This window comes from Bufo bufo, chromosome 3, assembly GCF_905171765.1.
Source record: "Bufo bufo chromosome 3, aBufBuf1.1, whole genome shotgun sequence".
Classification (NCBI taxonomy): Eukaryota; Metazoa; Chordata; class Amphibia; order Anura; family Bufonidae; genus Bufo; species Bufo bufo.
In genome coordinates this window covers 554,073,824-554,096,088 of record NC_053391.1, presented here as the reverse complement: position 1 = coordinate 554,096,088, position 22,265 = coordinate 554,073,824, and the positions used below count along the sequence as shown (strand labels likewise).

The 22,265-nt window shown below is 44.5% G+C and overlaps 1 protein-coding gene across 3 annotated transcripts in view; it reads left to right on the top strand.

Annotated features, from left to right (window-relative positions):
• The first annotated feature begins 385 nt into the window (after nt 1-385).
• The window catches only part of RCBTB2 (RCC1 and BTB domain containing protein 2), a 107,668-nt gene continuing 85,788 nt past the window's right edge, over nt 386-22,265 (top strand). For 2 of the 3 annotated variants that reach the window (XM_040425466.1, XM_040425464.1), the window contains exons 1-6: nt 386-509; nt 6,671-6,751; nt 6,981-7,141; nt 18,144-18,294; nt 19,357-19,523; nt 20,064-20,222. In XM_040425466.1, the coding sequence (XP_040281400.1) occupies nt 7,019-7,141; nt 18,144-18,294; nt 19,357-19,523; nt 20,064-20,222 (600 nt within the window). In that variant the 5' untranslated portion in view covers nt 386-509; nt 6,671-6,751; nt 6,981-7,018. Of the gene's footprint in view, nt 523-6,670; nt 6,752-6,980; nt 7,142-18,143; nt 18,295-19,356; nt 19,524-20,063; nt 20,223-22,265 lie in introns of all 3 variants that reach the window. The other variant, XM_040425465.1, reaches the window with a different exon arrangement.

Sequence of the window (22,265 nt, the reverse complement as noted above, 5' to 3'; positions counted from 1 at the left end):
GCTTTGTATAGCAGTTTAATATATCTGCTTTTGGCCTATACCCAGCTATTATGACATGGAGTGCTTTATCTGATTAATCTGCCTGGTGTAACTTTTTCTGTATTAATTTCCACTTTGCCTTTCTTTCCTATTGATTTTAATAGTCATATATTTTGATTAAATAAAAATTACTATATATTTTAGAGGTATAGTCCCATGATCTTTCTTTTTTGGTTTAGCAATCTGACCGGCCGCTGACTCTGTACACACAGCGCCTCTAGCGGCCGCCGCTCACCCCAGCTCTCAGCACAAGATCGCTGAATAGCGAGAGCCCCGCCCCTTTCACATTCTAATATGCGGCCGACGAAACGAAAGTGACGTCACTAACAGCGGCTGCGCGCTCTGCCTGTGTTGACGTTCCAGAAGTGGGGGCGGAGCTAGCATCTGACTGCGTCGCAGCTGCCGGTGTCCGGGATTGTCATAGTAACCGCTGCTGTAGGACCCCGGCGTGGCTGACCAGAGACCCCCAGGTGCGAGGCGTGTGTGAGTCCGCTGTTAGCTTTGTGTCCTGAGGGAGCGGTAGCGCATTGTTCATACGCACTGCACGGGGCGGGCGCGTTATTGTCACTTGTGCTGACAGACTGCTCGGTGTTATTGGTGGAGCCCGGGCGCTGTGTCTACACCTGTGCTAGGGGCAGCACGTGACCAGCACCTGGCTCCACCTCCTGTACGGCGTTCTCCTCACTCTTCTAGGCAGTTGTGATGTCAGCATGCAGGCGGTACAGGAGAGTTGGGCATTGTTCACATTGGACATACCTGCCCCTGATTCAGCTGCAGAAAAGTGTAATTTTCTGCTGTGTAATCCACATTAAAAAAGCAAGCAGCAGCAGGTCCCCATTGACTTTATTGTAAAAAACAAAAACACTATTGCGTGCACACCTTGTACACATGGTGGTGGTTTTTTTCCAGCACCTGGCTTGAAAAACGCTTGAGAAATGACGTGTTGCGTTTATGAAGCAGATTTGATGGTGTTTTTCCGTAAAAGTCAGTAGAAAGCGCTCAAAAAACTGTCATAAAGAAAGCTGGTAATAGAAGGTCCTGTTCACACATCAGATTCAGCGCCAGAAACCCTGCAGCGGCCGCGCAGAGAGTCCACCGTCTTTAGTGGGAGGCCTTGCTGCTGTTCGTTCACCAGGCCGTTCAGAAGTGCAGCCGCGCCAAGAAAGGACATGTTGAGGGGCGCCCCTGGGTGCTGTGGCGGGTATCCTTCACAGTTTAACTCCATTCAATGCTAAACCGCGAGCAGGTCCGCGGCGTCGATATTGATAATGCACATTGGATTTTGCCTTTGCGAAAGCCACAGTGTGAATGGGGCCTAAAACCACAACCAAACTGCCCTCTTTTCATTCTGCTACTGATCAGATTTTTCTGTTGTGGATTTTGCTGTGTGAACATAGCCATAGGACTTCATGCAGATCAACAAGGCCTTGTACTATGGATCTAGATCAGGGATGCCCAACCTGCGGCCCTCCAGCTGTTTTCAAAACTACATCTCCCAGCACAGCTATCAGGGCATGTTGGGAGTTGTAGTTTTGCAACAGCTGGAGGGCTGCAGGTTGGCCATCCCTGACATGTAGGGTCCCATAGACTTTTGTATAGGTTTATATTACTGTTCTGTACCACTCTGAGGACATATTGAAGACATGATATGTTTATGTTTAGGACCCCAGAAAAAAAGATATTTAAAGGGGTATTCTGGTAATCACAATTTATTGACTATCCACTGGATATGGGAAAACTTCTAGATCAGTAGGGGTCAGACTGCTGGGACCCCACCGATCGCTATAACAGGGGTCCTATGGGCCTTGCTCCTCCCAAATGTAAGACTGCGGCAAGTAGCAGTTGAATGGGGCGGTGGTTGACCGTCCGCACTGACAGAGCGCTGCAGTCAGCTATCCTCAGAAGTCACACAGGTGAATGGAGCCGCGGCAGACGTGCGACCACCACTTTATACAAATGGGGGAACCACATTTTGTGATCAGCAGGGTTCTCAGCTATCGCACCCACATTTGTGGATAGGGGATACATGTATTTTGGGAAACCCCTTTAACTACACCAGTGTGTATGAGCACTTTCATTTTCGCTATAAAGCAGAATAGGGCTGTGTCCACACATGACTGACATGCAATGGATTTGATTTTCATGCGGCAAATCTGCAGCGCTGTACAGAAGCAGCAAAGTGGACGAGACCTCAACCAATGGAGGGAGTGAACTCCACAGCAAAAAAACCGCATCTCATACATGTAACCGCAGCAGCCGTTCGGCTGTACTTTCAGTCTGGTGTCAGTAACATCGCCTGCCTGATGCTGTTTGTGAGCACATCTTTGAACTTAAGAAATCACTCTCCTCTTGGACGTCTTCCTGTGTGTAGGCTAACGCGTTTCAGGAAGGTAGTCTGCCTGAAGATGCTGCATGTAGGATATCCTGTGACAGAGGAAATGTGCTTAAATATTGTTTATCTGTAGAAAACCTCTTGAATCTAAGGCAGATGTACAGTACAGGAGGCCCAGGCCGAGTAAATCAGGGGGGACAGTTCATAAGACAGGACCTGAAGTCTCTCCTGATGCCCACAGACAGCAGTGGCAGCAAAGTCGAAGGTTTCTGTGTCCTCGTGGTTTCCAAATTTGTAGACAAGATGCGACAATGACAAATTCTGACGCCTGAGAATTTTCTTCCATGGAGAAACATTTAGGTTGCACAAGGGTCACAGCAATGTGATATGTTATACAGGCTGCCGTGCAACCAAAGGGGGGCCCCAGCCGAAAACTTGTTTTCAAATGTTTTATTTTTTTTACTTGCAATACTGGTTCTTCCACCCTTCATATTCATTTGTATTAGAACAGAAAGTAACGTGTAAAGGGGTCATCTGGTTCTTTAAAGGAAACCTGTCACCAGGATTTTGTGATTAGAGCTGGGGACATGGGCTGCTAGATGACCGCTAGCACATCCGCAATACCCAGTCCCCACAACTCTCTGCTCTTTTATTGTGTTAAAAAACCGTTTTGATCAATATGCAAATGAACCTGATATGAGTCCTGTATCCGGAGATGAGTCCAGCGGAAAGGAGCCCAGCACCGCCCCACGTCCTCCGAATCTCCTCCTTGCCGGCTGACGTCACAGAGCTGGAGCGCTGAAATCTCGCGATGCGCGAGCTAGCGCATGCGTAGTTCGTTCCCTGTGCTGATGCCAGCACAGGGAATGAACATGATGCCGACACTGCGCATGCACTAGCTCGCGCATCGCGAGATTTCGGCGCTCCAGCTCTGTGACGTCAGCCAGCAAGGAGGAGATTCGGAGGACGCGGGGCGGTGCTGGGCTCCTTTCCGCTGGACTCATCTCCGGATACAGGACTCATATCAGGTTCATTTGCATATTGATCAAAACGTTTTTTTAACACAATAAAAGCACACAGAGCTGTGGGGACTGGGTATTTCGGTTGTGCTAGCGGTCATCTAGCAGCCCATGTCCCCAGCTCTATGCACAAAATCCTGGTGACAGGTTCCCTTTAAGGGCATCTGTCAGCAGATTTGTACCTATGACACTGGCAGGCCTGTTACATGTGCACTTGGCAGCTGAAGACATCTGTGTTGGTCCCGTGTTCATATGTGTCTGTATTGCTGAGAAAAATTATGTTTTAATATATGCAAATGAGCAACAGGGGCGTTGCCGTTAATCCTAGAGGATCTTCTCTCTCTGCAACTGCTCTCTTATTGTGTATTGGAACAAAACCAAAAAAGGAGGGAAAAAAGCTAATTGGACATAATGTCACACCAAACTCCAAAAATGGGCTGGACAAAATTATTGCCACCCTTAACTTAATATTTGGTTGCACACCTTTTGAAAAAATAACTGACATCAGTCGCTTTCGATAAGCTTCTGACACCTCTCACCCGGAATTTTGGACCACTCTTCCTTAGCAAACTGCTCCAGGTCTCTTATTGGAAGGGCGCCTTTTCCCAACAGCAATTTTAAGATCTCTCCACAGGTGTTCAATTGATTTAGATCTGGACTCATTGCTGGCCACTTCGGAACTCTTCAGCGCTTTGTTGCCATCCATTTCTGGGTGCTTTTTTGACGTATGTTTGGGGTCATTGTCCTGCTGGAAGACCCAAGATCTCTAACGTAAACCCAGCTTTTTGTCACTGGGCTCTACAGTACGACCCAAAATCCGTTGGTAATCCGATTTCATAAAGCCTTGCACACATTCAAGGCACCCAGTGCCAGAGGCAGCAAAACAACCCCAAAACATCAATGAACCTCCACCATATTTCACTGTAGGTACTGTGTTCTTTTCTGTGTAGACCTCATTCCGTTTTCGGTAAACAGTAGAATGATGGGCTTTACCAAAAAGCTCTATCTTGGTCTCATCTGTCCACAAGACGTTTTCCCAGAAGGATTTTGGCTTACTCCAAGTTCATTTTTGCAAAATGTAGTCTTGCTTTTTTTATGTCTGTGTCAGCAGTGGGGTCCTCCTGGGTCGCCTGCCGTAGCGTTTCATTTCATTTAAATGTCGACAGATAGTTCGCGCTGACACTGATGCTCCCTGAGCCTGCAGGACAGCTTGAATATCTTTGGAACTTGTTTGGGGCTGCTTATCCACAATCCGGACTATCCTGCGTTGACACCTTTCATCAATTTTTCTCTTCCGTTCACACCCAGGGAGATTAGCAACAGTGCCATGGTTTGTGAATTTCTTGATACTGTTGCGCACAGTGGACAAAGGCAAATCTAGATCTCTGGAGATGGACTTGTAACCTTGAGATTGTTGATATTTTTCCACAATTTTGTTTCTCAAGTCCTCAGACAGTTCTCTTCTCCTCTTTCTGCTGTCCATGCTTAGGCTACTTTCACACCTGCGTTTAGGTCGGATCCGTCTGGTATCTGCCCAGACGGATCCGCACCTATAATGCAAACGTTTAGATCCGTTCAGAACGGATCCGTTTGCATTACCATGATAATGCAAACGGATCCGTTTTGACTTTACATTGAAAGTCAATGGGAGACGGATCCGTTTGAAAATTGAGCCATACTGTGTCAACTTCAAACGGATCCGTCCCCATTGACTTACATTGTAAGTCTGGACGGATCCGTTTGCCTCCGCACGGCCAGGCGGACACCTGAACGCTGCAAGCTGCGTTCAGGTGTCCGCCTCCTGAGCGGAGCGAAGGACAAACGGAGCCAGACTGATGCATTCTGAGCGGATCCGCATCCATTCAGAATGCATTAGGGCTGGACGGATCCGTTCGGGGCCGCTTGTGAGCCCCTTCAAACGGAACTCACAAGCGGAGCCCCGAACGCTAGTGTGAAAGTAGCCTTAGTGTGGCGCACACAGACACACAATGCAAAGACTAAGGCCCCTTTCACACGAGCGAGTTTCCGCGCGGGTGCAATCCCGTGACGTGAACGCATAGCACCCGCACTGAATCCTGACCCATTCATTTCAATGGGGCTGTGTACATGAGCGTTGTTTTTCACGCATCAGTTCTGCGTTGCGTGAAAATAGCAGCATGTTCTATATTCTGCGTTTTTCACGTAGCCCTGGCTCCATAGAAGTGAATGGGGCTGCGTGACAAACGCATTGCATCCGCAAGCAAGAGCGGGTGCGATGCGTTTTTCACTGATGGTTGCTAAGAGATGTTTTTTATCACACGCGTGAAAAACGCATCAAAACACATTGCAACCGCGCGGAAACAACTGAACGCCATCGCAGACAAAACTGACTGAACTTGCTTGCAAAATAGTGCGAGTTTCACTGAACGCACCCGGACCAAATCCGTCACGCTCGTGTGAAAGAGGCCTAAGTGAACTTCTCTCCTTTTTATCTGCTTTCATGTGTGATTTTTTTTTTTTTTTTTTTTTTTTTATATTGCCCACACCTGTTACTTGCCCCAGGTGAGTTTAAAGGAGCATCACATGCTTGAAACAATCTTATTTATCCACAATTTTGAAAGGGTGCCAATAATTTTGTCCAACCCATTTTTGGAGTTTTGTGTGACATTATGTCCAATTTGCTTTTTTCCCCTCCCTTTTTTGGTTTTGTTCCAATACACACAAAGGGAATAAACATGTGTATAGCAAAACATGTGTTACTGCAATACTTTTCTGTGAGAAATACTTCATTTTCATAGGTGCCAACATTTTACGGCCATGACTGTATACCAGTACCAGCATATGGAGTATAGTGCTACTTCCCTAATCTGTTTAGGGACAGCGGGTCTGCAATTTGTGGGCACCGGCCGTGTGCACCCCTCATCACGGATGTGGACCCATTCACTTGTTTCTGTCCGTGCCTCTGCAAAGCAAAAAAAGTAGTGCATGCACTACTTTTTTTGCGGTACGGATGGATCACAGACCCACTTAAGATGAATGGTTCAGGATCCGTCTGCAGAATCTGCATGGATGTTGCCCGTGCATTGGGGACTGCAAATTGCGGTCCCTAATGCACAGAGCGGCCGATCAACTGCCGTTTGAATGAGCACTAAGACTGCGTTAGTCATCACAGGTGCTTGACTGGAGGCTCTATTACAGAAGACCAGATGACCAAGATTAATTCCAATAATATTGCAAAATTAATTAAAGAAAAAATAAATATCATGGGAAATGTGACATTTATTCCTTTTTTTCCTTCTAGGAGCCTGAGGTTGTGGTGACTGGTGCTATCAATGTGTCTTATTGAGCTGCTGCTATACATGTGACCTTCAATGAAAACCAGGTAGAAAACTCAGCCGACAGCACGGGTCACGTAAGGGGCCATGGGAGCTGCTGTCCAGTTTTGATAAGTGACCCCCTGTGAGCTCAGATGATGCTTCTGTCCCTTTGTTTCCGTGATCACACACAGACCCCCACCAATGAAAACCTCTTGCTTGTCACTAGGACATGTTTTTTATAAAATGATAGCTACACCCTAAACCAAAGCAATCTACATGTTTTCATTTTTTCAGATTGTGTGGTCCTAACTCAGACCGTATGTACACTGACAATGGTAGATGTTGGAAAATGGCCGATATTTGCACTTTGCCCTCAAGAAGATCTGAAATTTATCCGAAAGGCTTGTGTGTTTGGTTCTGGAAATGAAGTATTATATATCACAAAAAATGATGAGGTAAGGTGGACAGTACTGACCGGAGTGCTAAAAGTACATGGGTCCTGTTTACAGTTCTTTCTGCTCATAATTACTGGTGTAATGGCATTTTTAATGTTTCCTTATTTATGATATTTAGTGATACTCTTTATGTCTGATTAGATATTAGTCCTGCACTGACATGTATTACTGCACAGTCTGACAGCTCTGGGTAGTAAGTGGGACTTGTTAAAGGGAACCTGTCACCCGGATTTTGTGTATAGAGCTGAGGACATGGGTTGCTAGATGGCCGCTAGCACATCCGCAATATCCAGTCCCCATAGCTCTGTGTGCTTTTATTGTGTAAAAAAAACGATTTGATACATATGCAAATTAACCTGAGATGTGTCCTGTCCCTGACTCATCTCACGTACAGGACTCATCTCAGGGTAATTTGCATATGTATCAAATCGTTTTTTTTTACACAATAAAAGCACACAGAGCTATGGGGACTGGGTATTGCGGATGTGCTAGCGGCCATCTAGCAACCCATGTCATCAGCTCTATACCCAAAATCCCGGTGACAGGTTCCCTTTAAGCTTGCTACATGGTAAATTCCTACTCATAGCAGTATACTTGTCTTTGTAAACACATAAACTAGTGCAGATAAGAAAAGTACTCATCCAAATTGCATCTTTAATGTTTTCAAACACATTGAGGGACAATTATCAAGGCCGGCTTATCCATCCGCCAGTCTTGATCTCCCTGCACTGGCGTGAGATGCGCCTCTTAACAAATCAAGCGCATCTCTGCACTGCTGTGCGGCAGAAACTGAAGTCTACACCGTACAAAGCTCTGCCCCCTCCCGCTAAGCCCCGACCCTTTCATCGTCATTTCAGAAAAGTGCAGAGAAGCTTAAAAAGTAGCAAATTATTGTGCAAATATGTCATTACAACACATGTAAGATATTCATCAGGAGTTTAGCGAAAACTAGACACTTATCAAAAATCTACCTTTTTATTAAATATGCATTAAAAAAATGAAAAACCTCTCAAAATATGTTATTTTAAATCATAGACAGTCATATAATATACCATCCACATAGGGTCTGGGTAATAGGCAGGTGAATCAGATATAGGGTCTATATTATACACAGGTGTATCAAGAGGTGTGATATCCTTCTTTACTCACGGTTTACTTTTCCTAGGAGTCTAGAGGTTTGTTCCCTTTTATTAGGTGGTAAGTTTGATCAGCCTTTAGACGCCGCATATATGGAACCCACATCTAGGGTCTATTTCCCAACTCCAGGGATTTTGTCTGGAGGAGATATCAGGCCGAAGAATTGAATCATTGGATCCCTATCGGACTGACTCCCATATACTATACTACCATATACTAACGCAGCGTTGGGGATACTGCTATTTTTTGTGTGTCCCTTGAGATCCATTAGAATGAGACTACATCCTTTACATGTTTTTCTTGGGACTGCCCTGTTTACAAGTAAATTTTTCTCTACCTGCATTTGTGAGTTTTTTGAGTTAACACAGGAGTAGATAAAAAAAGAGGAGATTTATTGGGGAGTCCTTCATACATTTCCTTCTTATTGGATCCACTCCTATATTTGGTTCGATAATTGTTTAGAAAACAAAACTGTCACAGAAAACTGCATGTGTGAATCCAGCCTATAACCTTTAAAGTGGACGTGTCACCTCTCCAGACATGTTTGTTTCAGTAACTACTTGAATTCCTCACGTAATATCTATTCTAGAGCATCTATTTTTATGACTCTATGTTGGGCCATACCTCTATTATTCCTGCTAGATGTTTATTGATACAAAATCGATACTTTGCAAAAACATAAAAATGGAAACACCCAACCGATTAAACCTATACTAAAAATCAATAGCAATTATACCCCCGGAGTCAAGACTATATATATATATATATATATATATATATATATATATATATATATATATATATATATATATATATATATACACACACACACACACCAGGAGGGCTTTTGAATCCTTGGTCAGGGAACTAAACTCCAATGAGATTGATCTTCGCTTCACTTTTGAAGCGGACGAGAAGTTACCCTTCTTGGATGTAACGATTACTAAGAATCAGGCAAGAGAACTAGATACATCTGTGTATAGAAAGCCCAATTTCAGGTGGATCCAGGGGAATCCGCCAACGATTGAGTTTGTGAGGAGGGTGAATGACATGTTGATCATGGAAAAAAGTGTGTTTGTTAAGAGAGGCTGTCCTCAGAAGTTTGAGAAATTGTGGAACGAGTGGTTGTCTCATACTCATATTGTGTTATAAATTATGACAGAGGTTTTCTTACTCCTATCCATTGGGGGGGGGGGGGGGGGAGATTGGGCCTTAATTGGATATGATTTGTGCCTTTAAAAATTTTGCCATATTTAATTTTGATGATGTACATTGTATACCATTTCAGTTGCTCATGACTGTGTACATTGCTTAATGTTGAAATGGACATGTCGTCCGATGACGTACTTTGTTATTGTACTCTACTTTGTTTCTCACCATGGTGAAATGGCAATGTGATTGCAGAAAATGCTTATCTTAAGTGATCAATAAAAATGATTTGATTAAAAAAAAAAAAAAAAAGAAAGCCCAATTCCACCAATTCGCTTCTGAGATGGGAGAGCGAACACCCCCTCCCTCTTAGACAGGGAATCCCTAAAGGTCAGTACCTTCGCCTGAGGTGAAACTGCTCAACGAGAACAGAGTTTCTGCACCAGGCCACTGATCTACATCAAAGATTCTTGGCACGAGGCTACCCTGATCATGTGCTTAGACCAGCATTTAGACTAGCCCTGCAGGAGAAACGATCCACCCTCCTTACCGCCAGGCACCAACGAGTAAATTGATGCATCTTGTAACCACATAGGATAGCGCAACAAAACAAGTATGGGACATTGTCAGTAAAAACTGGCACATCCTGACTATGAACCCTGATCTTAGGGAGGTGGTGTGGCACCATCCACATATCACGTACCGCCGAGGTAGGAGCCTACGTGATGGGCTTTTACACAGTCCATACACCCCACCAACACCTCTGGGAAGCTCCTGGCTTCGCAACCGTAATCACTGTTACAGATGTAGTGGCTGCATAGCCTGTGGACATATCCGTACTGGTAAAACCTTCACAAGTAACATCACTGGGAAAGAATATACCGTACGTGATTACATCAACTGTAAAACATGGGGTGTGATATATCGCCTTACCTGCCAATGTGGCAAAGAATACATTGGCAAGGCGATCCGGGAATTTTGTAGGAAGGTGGGGGAGCACCTTAGCGATATTGCCAAGCGTCCTGGCTGCCTAGCAACGCGAGCATGTGACTTCTGCATCCTTCCACGTGACCTGGTGACGTGCTCCATGGCATCGTTCGCTGCGGTGTACTTGCGTGGCGTCCCTCCCCCTGGCGTGCGTCGTGCGGGTAATGTGTTCCGGTCATCTGACCGGGGGCGGGGCTACGGCCTAGGCCCGCGCTTGGCTTTAAATAGGGCACCACATACATTACAGCTGCTCCCCTATTTCCACTGTGGGGCGCACCACAGCTAAGGGACTAATCGCGTCCCGTCACTCTATCCTTGTGGTTCACTGACCTAAGGTAGGCCACATGTTTGTTCAATGTTTGTTTGTTTCACTACTAGATACCGTAATGAGTGTAGAACTACTACACGGGTGTGTTTGTGGTGATTACAGAAAAAACGCATCGGAACCGCAAGGAAACTGCATGGGGTCCGATGCGTTTTTTAGTTTGTTAGAACCATCAGGCATATATATATATATATATATATATATATAGGTGCAATGTTTTTTTTTATTTTTTATTTTAAGTTGGGAAGATGGGTTTTTGCATGTTTTTTTTATGTTTCTTATTGTTTTTAGGATTGATTTTTATGGTTATTAAAAGTATATGTATATATTATAGGTGGGATGTATTGCAAATAATGTATTGTATTATGAGGATTTTATTGTGCAACTTAGGAAATTGGAATAAATTAAATGACCAAATAGTTGCCCAAAAGGTGATCCATTCCAGGTTTTTGGAAACACCTTATCCAGGTTTTTGGAATATCTTATCCACTATATAAGAAAGGAGTCTTTGGGGGACTGGTAGCTACTGAGGAAGGGGTAATTCAATACCCCGAAACGCGTCTAGATAAGACAGAACCCCAAATTCTGGGACCACTTGGGAAGCTGGAGGATTTTATTTTATGTTCGAAAAGCGACCTGTAAGACCTGATTCCATGCCAAACAGTTGCCAGTGTGGGAAGTAAGGACGAATATCGCTCATATATTAGTGGTCTACATATTCATAGGGCCACTGTACAAAGCGACTTTGTTGACACAGCAAGTGAGACGGTAAGACCGTTCAATTCTAATCCGGCATAATTCAAACTTTCGTTGCTAACATTCCAGTGGGACGCCGCTGGTTCATGTAATTAGTGGGACTCTGCTTCGCTCTGTTTGCCTTTTGCTTACTGGGGCATTAAAACTTTCGGATACCACTGTCAACTTATCGCATTGGGAGTATTTTAGGACATTACTTATATCGCTACCAATAGATTCGAGACTTTTCCCATACGAAATATTCATACGAAATATTTATACGATTTGCATCCATTGACATTTATTTACTGTGAATCGATAATTCCATTCCATCTATTTCTATTTTTTTTTATTTTTTCAGTTGCCGAGCGCTATCCAGAGGCAGCACGGCCCTTCTCCAAGATGGCTGCCAGTGGCCACTGCGCATGCGCGGCCAGCGCAACTTCCGGTGACGTCACGAACCCCGAAGTACCGGGATTAGGCGCTGGATTAAAAAAATTCAGACAGGAGGAGGCCGAGGCGCGCTACAAATGCGGCAGCAGGAGGGGACAGCCCGCCAACAAGCAAGAATCCGAACAGAAGATGTCAGAACCTGTGGATTTGGGCCGCGCCGACCCCAGTGAACCCTCGAGGCCTTCTAGTCCGGTACTGGTCCTGAGGAGTGGGGTCAACCACTGGGGGTAGGATCCATCTGTATTTCCCCTAATCTATTGGCGGTTTGTGTTATTTACTGCAGATTCCCAAGGTTCCTAAAAAGGCGTCAGGGAAGTCCAAGCACAAGGAGTGTGGGGGATGCAGGGTCCCGTTACCTTCCTCCTATGACAAACCTCTTTGCCAGTCATGCATTGGAAAATTGGTAATGAAGGAATCGCAGAGCCTGTCCAAATCTATTAAGGCTTTGGTCAAATCTGAGGTCAGATCTTCATTGAAGGCGTTAAGGCATTCGCATCGTAAATCCCCTGTTAAACAATCTGCAGCCTGGGAATCTGACTCGGATCTGTCCGACGTAAAAGAAGTTATATAATCAGGGGAGCTCTCCTCTGACAAGATGCGGCAGGAAAGTCCTTTTTTCCCCCTAGAAGACGTGGAACCCCTGTTGAAAGCTGTTAAGTCCACGATGCAGCTAGAAGACATAAAAGAACCCAAATCCATGGCTGATCAAGCCTTTGAAGGTTTAGGACCCAGATGTCATAGAGCGTTCCCTGTTTACAAGAATATCGAGGCTCTGATCAAAAAGGAATGGAAGAACCCCGATAGGAATTTTTTCATACCTAATTCGGTTAAACGTAAATATCCATTTAAAGATTCAATTACCAGCGTCTGGGATAAAGCCCATTTAGTAGATGCTCCTGTGGCTAAAATAGCAAAAAGAGCGGTTCTCCCCTTTGAGGATCTGGGGGGCCTGAATGACCCAATAGACAAAAAAAGCAGATGTGTACCTCAGGAGATCTTGGGACAGTGTCTCCACCAGCCTCAGACCCGCTATTGCAGCCTCATGGGTTTCTAGATCCCTAAAACTCTGGGCCAATTGGAATCCCATATTAGGCATAAAACCCCTAGGGAGGATTTATTAGCTTCCCTCCCGACTTTCCTCAAGGCAGCGGACTTTCTGGCCAACACCTCCACAGATGTTATCTGATTTTCCGCTAGGGCTGCCGCCCTTTCCAATGCTGCCAGACGTACAGTTTGGTTAAGACCCTGGAGAGGGATCAAGGGTCTATTGCCCGCCTTTTCTCCCTCCCTTGCGAAGGTCTTAGGCTGTTTGGGTCTTCGCTAGATGATATTCTAGAGAAGGCCTCAGACAATAAAGAGGTCCCCTACTCCACAAAAAAGACCTTTTTTTTTCGAGGGCGCCAATCAGGGTTTAAAAATCAAAAAAGTAAATAGAGGTCCAGGGGAGAGAGAGAGAGATTTCCCAGAAAGTCGGGAGGGTTTCTCTTTAAATCCAGTGATAATAAAGGAAAGGTCCCAATGACGCCAGAAGCCAGGTAGGAGGAAGGCTTGCCTTTTTTACTGCCGGCCTGGAACAAAATCTCAAAGAATGGTTGGATTCTGAATTTGATAAAAAGTGGGTGCCGGCTAGAATTCCAGTCCTTACAGGCCGATTTTTTATTTTTTTTTTGTTCGGAAGGGATAGCTACATTTCCCGAAACGCGTCTGGTAAACGCCATACACCTGTCGAAATTAGTCGCATGGCAATGCAGACACCACTATAACATCTGGAAGATTGAATATTCGAATCTTTGAATCGACATAGTAGAGACGTCATCACCGGACGAAAGAGAAAGTCACGTGAGTACGATCCCGCGAGAATTGGCAAGCGCGGCTATCGAGGAGTGTGACGTGAGACGCTGGAGTCTCCTGCATCATCCGCTCCCCGACAAACACCGCGGACACACGTGGACTATCCCTGGAAGGAGGTGGTAAGCGGCCGATAAGCCGCGAATACCATTATTCATGTTTTGATTGAATACTATCCTCATCCTGAGCAAAAAATCAACGGACTGAATTTGAACGGCATTGATTATCCCTATAAGGAACATCAGGACTTGACTGTTCTATACAAATAACATCACTTTACAAGCTGAGTGAGAGTACCATCTGTGGACTACAGACTAACTTTTCCAGTGCCACAAAGGCACCTATAAAACTAAAGAAATTAAATAACATCTCTGCTGAAAAAGCCAAGGACATAATATAGGGCCCTACTAGGAATTTTCAGCGCCATGAGTACCATATGGTAGAATAGCCCCTTGTGCACAGTTCTAATAATCACCAGTCCTCATTGTCGTTATTGATGTATTTTTATTCATTTTATGTATTTGTTTTACCTTGATTGACCTTTTACCTGATTAAATGTGTGCTTTATGTTAGAGTGCTCGCCCAATACACTTCTTTATTTCCCAATCTGCTTTTGAGAGGTAGGGTGTCCTCTCCTTTTGGGTTGGTAGCACCATACCATAGGTAATTAGGAGTGAGCCACCACCATAGCTATATTCTAGAGAAGGCCTCAGACAATAAAAAGAGGTTCCCTACTCCACAAAAAAGACTTTTTTTTTTCGAGGGCGCCAATCAGGGTTTAAAAATCAAAAAAGTAAATAGAGATCCAGGGGAGAGAGAGAGAGAGATTTCCCAGAAAGTTGGGAGGGTTTCTCTTAAAATCCAATGATAATAAAGGAAAGAGCCCAATGACGCCAGAAGCCAGGTAGGAGGAAGGCTTGCCTTTTTACTGCCGGCCTGGAACAAAATCTCAAAGAATGGTTGGATTCTGAATTTGATAAAAAGTGGGTGCCGACTAGAATTCCAGTCCTTACAGGCAGATTTTTTTGTTCGGACCGTTTGTCCCCAAAACAGAGAAAGAAGAGAAGCCCTGGAAAAAGAAGTACTTACCCTCCTGGAGAAAGGAGTAATGGAAGCGGTACCCAGTGCAGAAAGAGGCAAGGGATTTTATTCCCCCTTGTTTCTTGTAAGGAAACCCAATGGTTCCTTCAGGGTCATCCTGAATCTCACGTCTCTGAACAAATCTCTGAGATATAAGAGATTCAGGATGGAGACTTTAAAATCCACGGTGAATCTCCTTTCCCAGGGGTGTTGGATGGCGACCTTGGATTTGGAGGACGCTTATTACCACGTCCCTATACGTGCGAACTCCAGGAAATTCCTACGTCTCCAATACAAGGCTCTCCCCTTTGGAGTTTCTCAAGCCCCAAGGGTCTTTACCAAGATCGTGGCAGAGGTCGCTGCATTTCTAGTACCATATTTGGACGACTTTCTGATTCTTTCCCATTCAGAAGAACAACTCAGGAAAGACATTTTATTTGTATGCGACACTCTACAAGGTCTGGGGTGGAAAAGAAACTGGAAAAAGTCATGTCTAACCCCCTCTCAGAGCTGTGTATTTTTGGGAACACAGCTAAACTCCAGACTTCAGAGAAGCTTCCTTCCTCCAGACAAAGTGGCCAAGACAATAGAGGTGATGAGGGATCTCTTCCTATCCTACCAATGTTCTTTCAGGGAGGCTATGGCAGTTCTAGGTCGAATGACTTCGGCCATTCTAGCAGTTCCCTATGCACAATTCCATTCTCGAGAGCTGCAGACAGACATTTTGTACAAATGGGACGGGTCTCGGGAATCACTAGATCAGAATTTCTATCTGTCCTCAAGAGCAAGAGCGTCTCTGAATATGGTGGATGTCCCCCGATCATCTGTCGATAGGGAACCCGGGGGTTTATCAGACACAGACCATTATAACAGACGCCAGTCCCTGGGAATGGGGCGTACATTCAGACATGAGATGTTGGCAGGGGAGATGGGATCTAACAACCAGAAGACAGTCTTCCAATTTCAAGGAGTTGAAGGCAGTTCAGATGGCCCTATGCAGAGCTCTGCCCCAATTAAGAAACCAAAAGTTGCTCCTTTACTCGGACAATTCCACCAGGGTTTCTTACATAAATCGTCAGGGGGCACAAGAGTCCCGTCTCTCCTCCTCCTCCTCCTCCTCCTCCTCCTCCTCTGCCAAGATATTTTCAGGGTAGCGGAAGATAGAAGCCTCTTTCTTTCAGCAGTCCACCTGAAAGGGAAAGACAATTCCATAGCAGACTTTCTGAGCCGGGTAGATTTAAGACAGGGGGAGTGGTGTCTGAACCACGAGTCCTTTTCTCAGATAGTCCAGGTATTTGGGGTTCCCTCGATAGACCTTTTTGCGTCCCATTCCAAAAGGAAACGAGATATTTTTTTTCTCTCAACCATCTAGACTACCCGACAGCAGTGGATGCTCTGGCTCAGGATTGGAGCCAGGAGGATGGCTATGCCTTCCCTCCCTTTTTGTCTCATCCTGCAGGTGTTAAAGCACGGGAAAGAGCATCCATAGTCCTAGTAGCTCAATATTGGCCCAAGAGGGCCTGGTTTTCAGCTCTCCAGAGGTTAGCCTCCCTCTGCCACCAAGGGATGATCTTCTCTTTCAGGGTCCCCTATTCCATCCCGACCCGGACACTCTAAAGTTGACGGCATGGAAGTTGAGAGGAACATCTGGCTAGATAGGGGCCTGCCAGACAAAGTGGTGTCCACCCTACTTAAGAGCAGGAAAGAATCCACGTGTTTTTAATCTTCTATCTGGAATCTACCGCTCCCTGGAGAGTGGACGAAAATCTCTTCATTCAATATCAGGGTAGACTGAAAGGCCGCAAGGTTTCCCGGGGAATCTTAGCCAAATGGGTTAAGAAAGCCATCCTCTTGTCCTATGCTTCCCTCGGGCTCCCTCCTCCTCCGGAGGGCTTCAGGGCTCATTCCACCAGGTCAGTGGCCGCCTCCTGGGCAGAAAAGGCTAACGCCTCCCTTAGTCAGATTTGTAGGGCTGCAACATGGAGCACCCCTCATACTTTTTTCAAGCATTATAGGCTTAATCTCAATGAGGAAGCGGCCTTTGGGAGGAAGGTTCTTCAGGCCGTGGTCCCTCCCTAAAATTTGATTTATATTTTATTCTCGCATGGGTGCCGTCATGGGGGAGGGGAAAACAATAATTGCTTATCGGTAATTGTTTTTCTCGATACCCATGACGGCACCCCCAAAATTTCCCTCCCTAAAAAAACAAACAAGCTTTGGTGGTGTTGGCACATTCCGGAGACCGGTAATCACAATCACTGAGGTGTGGTAGGGGTGTGAACATTTTTATATCCTCAGGTTTCCTGTCCCGGATGGGAGGTCCTCCTCGCATGGATGCCGTCATGGGTATCGAGAAAAACAATTACCGGTAAGCAATTATTGTTTTCCCTAATTGGTTTACCTCCCCTGATGATACTTTAGTTGAAACGTGACACGTCGGGAATATCCTGTAGGGCATAATAGCCCGTCCCTAGGGCTAGGTATCCGGACGGGGTCACCCTTTTCAGAGCAGGTGCTCTGTGTAAATAGGCAGGGTCAGACTAGCTACCCCTTCCCAACATCTAGGGTTATTCAGGGATGGCTGTTCCCGGTCCTATCTATGCATGAAGATAACCAGCCACACCACCGTGGTATGTGACAGGCTACTCCGAACTTGAATTTTTGCCTGGTTTGTCGTGCTTGGGGTACGTCCGAACTGGTAAGGGCGTTCCGTTTTACCTTGAGCAAATTTCCTTTCAATGGGGAGTCTGTGTCTGAGTATTGTTTGTATGTTTTGGTGTTCCTATCATATTTTACTAATTATAAGTAAAGGTTACGTTTTATCTCCCTTCTGCCATTCCCTCTTGGGATCTCCTACATTATTTATACCCAACCTCGACAGATCAACGTTTTCTGTTGGTGGTTGATGACAGACATATGGAAAAATAATTTGTACTGATCTCTCATGTGTATGGCCAGCTTAGTTATAGAAGGTTGGAGGCCACAGTGCTGCCTGTCTTTCTGCTACTGGAATTATCGCATTGGGTGTGAGTTGTGCACCTACTTTGTAGTGTACCTTGGAGGGCTGTACATTCAATATATTTGTGTATGGTGAGCTTTAGAACATTATCTGCAAACCAAAACAAAATTATCTGTGGACAGACCTGTTTCAGTCTGCTGGACCTCATCAGCGTACAGCCAGGGCATTGCAGTGTAAGCTGCCATTGGTACTGCTGAGTTTTTCACATATTAAAAAAAATAATTCCAGCGAGTATGAAATCTCCAACTTTTAAAAAATTTATTTTACAGGTTTTTGTGATGGGTACAAACAGCAGTGGCTGTTTGGGAACAGGAGATGCATTGAGTATCATTGAACCTAGGTGTCTTAATGTTCTCTCAGGGAAGAGGATAATTGGTCTGAGCTGTGGAAGTGGCCCTCACGTCGTGATTGTTACCTCAGGTAGGAATAAAATGTAGAAATAATGCTAATAAAAAAAGTTAAATAAACTTATACATATCTTCATATTCTTTTTTTGCTTGTTGCTACTGGAATCAGATGAGATGCTGTAAGGCAAGGTTCACACACAGCGCCAAACTTCTGCTGGGGAACCAGCATTAAAATCGGTACCAAAGCCTGCAATAAAATGCGCATGTGACATACGGAAATAGCTGTGGATTTCATTCTTTTCAGAGCAATAAATGAAATATGCTATGAAAATCCACGTCATTTCCACAACATATAGGGCTTATTGGGGGTTTCTAAATCTGCAGAGTGCCTAGAATATAATCCACTGAATACTTGTGAGTGGGTGAAGGTTTTGGAGTCTGTCACCCCCAAAAAGCCAATTTTAGAGGTAACCGACTCCCTATAAAAGTCCAATCCCTTATATTGTGTCCTTTATTGCAGCAGATATTTCGGTGTGAATCTGGCTCAATGAAAACTTTTGTTTTGCACTGCATTCTGGGAGAATTAGCTTTTCCTGCATGTCGGGTGTAACGTCAGTTCAAATCACCATTATGTTATGCCTACTAATCACTGTGCATTGTTCTTATACACGTGTGTGTATATATAGACGTGTACATGAATGTTATGTTGATATTTAAAATTAAGCCTTTACTTCAAAGCCCACAATCAGTAGAAGTCATGTGGAACATAATAGCCGTTAACGTGTCATTTAACTATGAAAAAACCTTTGATATGTTATAGCGACGTAGCAAAGGTTTTCATCGATGTGGGTCTGAGTGCTGATCCCCACGATGACTAGAATGAGGAGAGCTCACATGATGTCCTCTCTCTTCATGCAGCAGGAGACAGGCTCAGTAGAAAGTCTTATGAGCCTGTGCAGCAAGGAGGGAGAGCACTTCTCACTCCTCGTTCTAGGGATCATGGTGGTCTCAGCACAAAGGCATCTGCTGATCAAAACCTTTACTATGTTGCTATCGATAGTTTTTTCAAAGTTTAGTGACCCTTTAAGGTTTTGTACTTCAGATAATGTGTCAAGCGTTATTTTTGTATTTACAGATGGTGAAGTCTATAGCTGGGGTCATAATGCCTACAGCCAGTTGGGCAATGGATCTACTAATCAATCTTTAATTCCATCTCAAGTGTCCACCACCTTAATAAACAAGAAAGTTGTGAGTGTGGCCTGCGGTTCACATCACTCAATGGTGTCCACATCTGATGGAGAGGTAAGACTGTTTCCAAGCCAGGAATTTATTTCTACAGTACCCAGCATTCTGATCAAATAAAGGCATTTTTTTGGGCATGTTTCATCAGTGGAGGTCCAAAACGTACTTATATAAAAAAAAATTATTGTCATGTTGATTTAGGCCAATTTTTTATTTACTGTTGCTAAAATGTGAATGGTGTGTTTTTTTTATCTATTTTTTTTTTAAAGGAATTTTGTACAAAATTAATTGTGGTATAAACTACCGTATACGGTAACTCAGATATAGTGTAGCTTATATGTAGTATATGCAAATATATCCCAACAGTCTCAAAAGGTTCTGATCATGGAGGAAAGTCTGCTCATGATGTTGGTGTTTCCTCCATACTGTAAAAAGGAGGGTCCTCTTTGATGTTAAGGCATATGTGGCATAATAATTTAACAAATTTTGATTTCACATTTTTAAGCTACACAATAGATGTCCAGATGCTTTGTATAGTAACTAAACATATGTGAAAATCTTTACGTTCGATTACTAAAACATTTATCTGTATTACAAAAGGTGTATGCTTGGGGATATAATAATTCTGGGCAAGTTGGATCAGGCTCCACGGCAAATCAACCAATTCCTCGAAGAGTAACTAGCTGTCTACAGAATAAAATTGTTGTGGGTATTGCTTGTGGTCAGATGAGCTCCATGGCTATAGTGGACAATGGTGAGGTAAGAGAAGAAGCAGTTTGTGCTTATATTGGTTATGATCTGTTTTTTGGCTTCCAAAATTATGATGGATAGTATACGAGAGAGTGTGTGTATGTGTGTATATACAGTCCTGATCAAAAGTTTAAGACCACTTGAAAAATGGCAAAAAATCATATTTAGCATGGCTGGATCTTAACAAGGTTCCAAGTAGAGCTTGAACATGCAACAAGAAGAAATGGGAGTGAGACAAAACATTTTTTGAGCATTCAATTTAATGAAAACAACGAATAAACTGCAACAGGCTGTTTTTCAGCTGATCAAAAGTTTATGACCACACCTCCAAAAAAAAACTAAACCCCCCCAAAGCAGAAATCCAACTTCCAAACATGAAATCAGTAATGAGTAGCTCCGCCGTTATAGTTTATCACTTCAAAAATTTGTTTCGGCATGCTTGATGCAAGCGTTTCCATGAGGTGAGTGGGAACATTTCTCCAAGTGGTGAAGACGGCCGCACGAAGGCCATCTACTGTCTGGAACTGTTGTCCATTTTTGTAAACTTCCCTTGCCATCCATCCCCAAAGGTTCTCAATTGGATTTAGATCAGGGGAACACGCAGGATGGGCCAAAAGAGTGATGTTATTCTCCTGGAAGAAGTCCCTTGTCCTGCGGGCATTGTGTACTGTAGCGTTGTCCTTACCACACAGACGAGAGCCCTCAGTCATGAGGAATGCTCTCTGCAACATCTGGACATAGCCAGCGGCCGTTTGACGCCCCTGCACTTCCTGAAGCTCCATTGTTCCACTGAAGGAAAAAGCACCCCAGACCATTATGGCGCATTCTCCACTGTGGCGCGTAGAAAACATCTCAGGTGGGATCTGCTTGTCATGCCAGTAACGTTGGAAACCATCAGGACCATCAAGGTCAATTTTTTTTTTTCTCATCGGAGAATAAAACTTTCTTCCACCTTTGAATGTCCCATGTTTGGTGCTCTCTTGCAAAGTCCAAACGAGCAGTTCTGTGGCGTTCAAGGAGACGAGGTCTTTGAAGAAGTTTTTTGTTTTTAATGCCCTTCAGTCTCAGATGCCGTCTGATGGTTATGGGGCTGCAGTCAGCACCAGTAAGGGCCTTAATTTGGGTCGAGGATCGTCCAGTGTCTTGACGGACAGCCAATTGGATCCTCCGGCTCAGTGCTGATGAAATTTTTTTGGGGTCTTCCACTTGACTTTTTTGTTCCATAACCCTCAGGATCATTTAAGAAATTCCAAATGACTGTCTTACTGCGTCCCACCTTAGCAGCGATGGCGTGCTGTGAGAGACCCTACTTATGCAGTTCAACAACTTGACCACGTTCCAAAAGGGATAGTTTTTTTGCCTTTGCCATCACATCGTGTGACTACCTGACAGAAAATGACAATGAATCCACATCTTTGCACAGATTTGACTTTTTAAAGGCATGTGGTCCTAAAATTGTGATCAGCTGAAAAACAGCCTGTTTCAGTTTAATCGTTATTTTCAATTAATTGAATCCTCAAAAAATGTTTTGTCTCACTCTCATTTCTTCTTGTTGCATGTTGAAGCTCTACTTGGAACCTTGTTAAGATCCAACAATGTAAAATATGATTTCTCGTACTTTTTTCCATTGGGGGACACAGACCATGGGTATAGCTTAGAGGTATTAGTAGGAGGGACACTATGCAAATACAAAAGAGCTCCTCCTCCTCGGGCTATACCTCCCCGACTCCACCAGGAGGAACTCAGTCTTTGCTTAGTGTCTGGTGAAGGAGGTTGACACTTTTTTTGATTCGTCTCCCTTTTGTTATTTTTCTTCTAGATGGGGACACAGGTCGGCATGGCGCCTTCCTGGTCTCCCATGGTGTGCCCGCCGCTGTCTGTTGGACGTTGCCAGGCTGCCTCCATTATCCCTCCAAGAAGGCAAGTGGATCCGGGCTCGACCTGTCAGCTCCGGCATCCCACCAGCTCCTGGGTCACCTGCTGCCACCCTCCGCCAGAGCACTGCACTCCTGGGCAAGGAGTCAGAAGTCTGAAGAGGTGCATCCCTGCTGG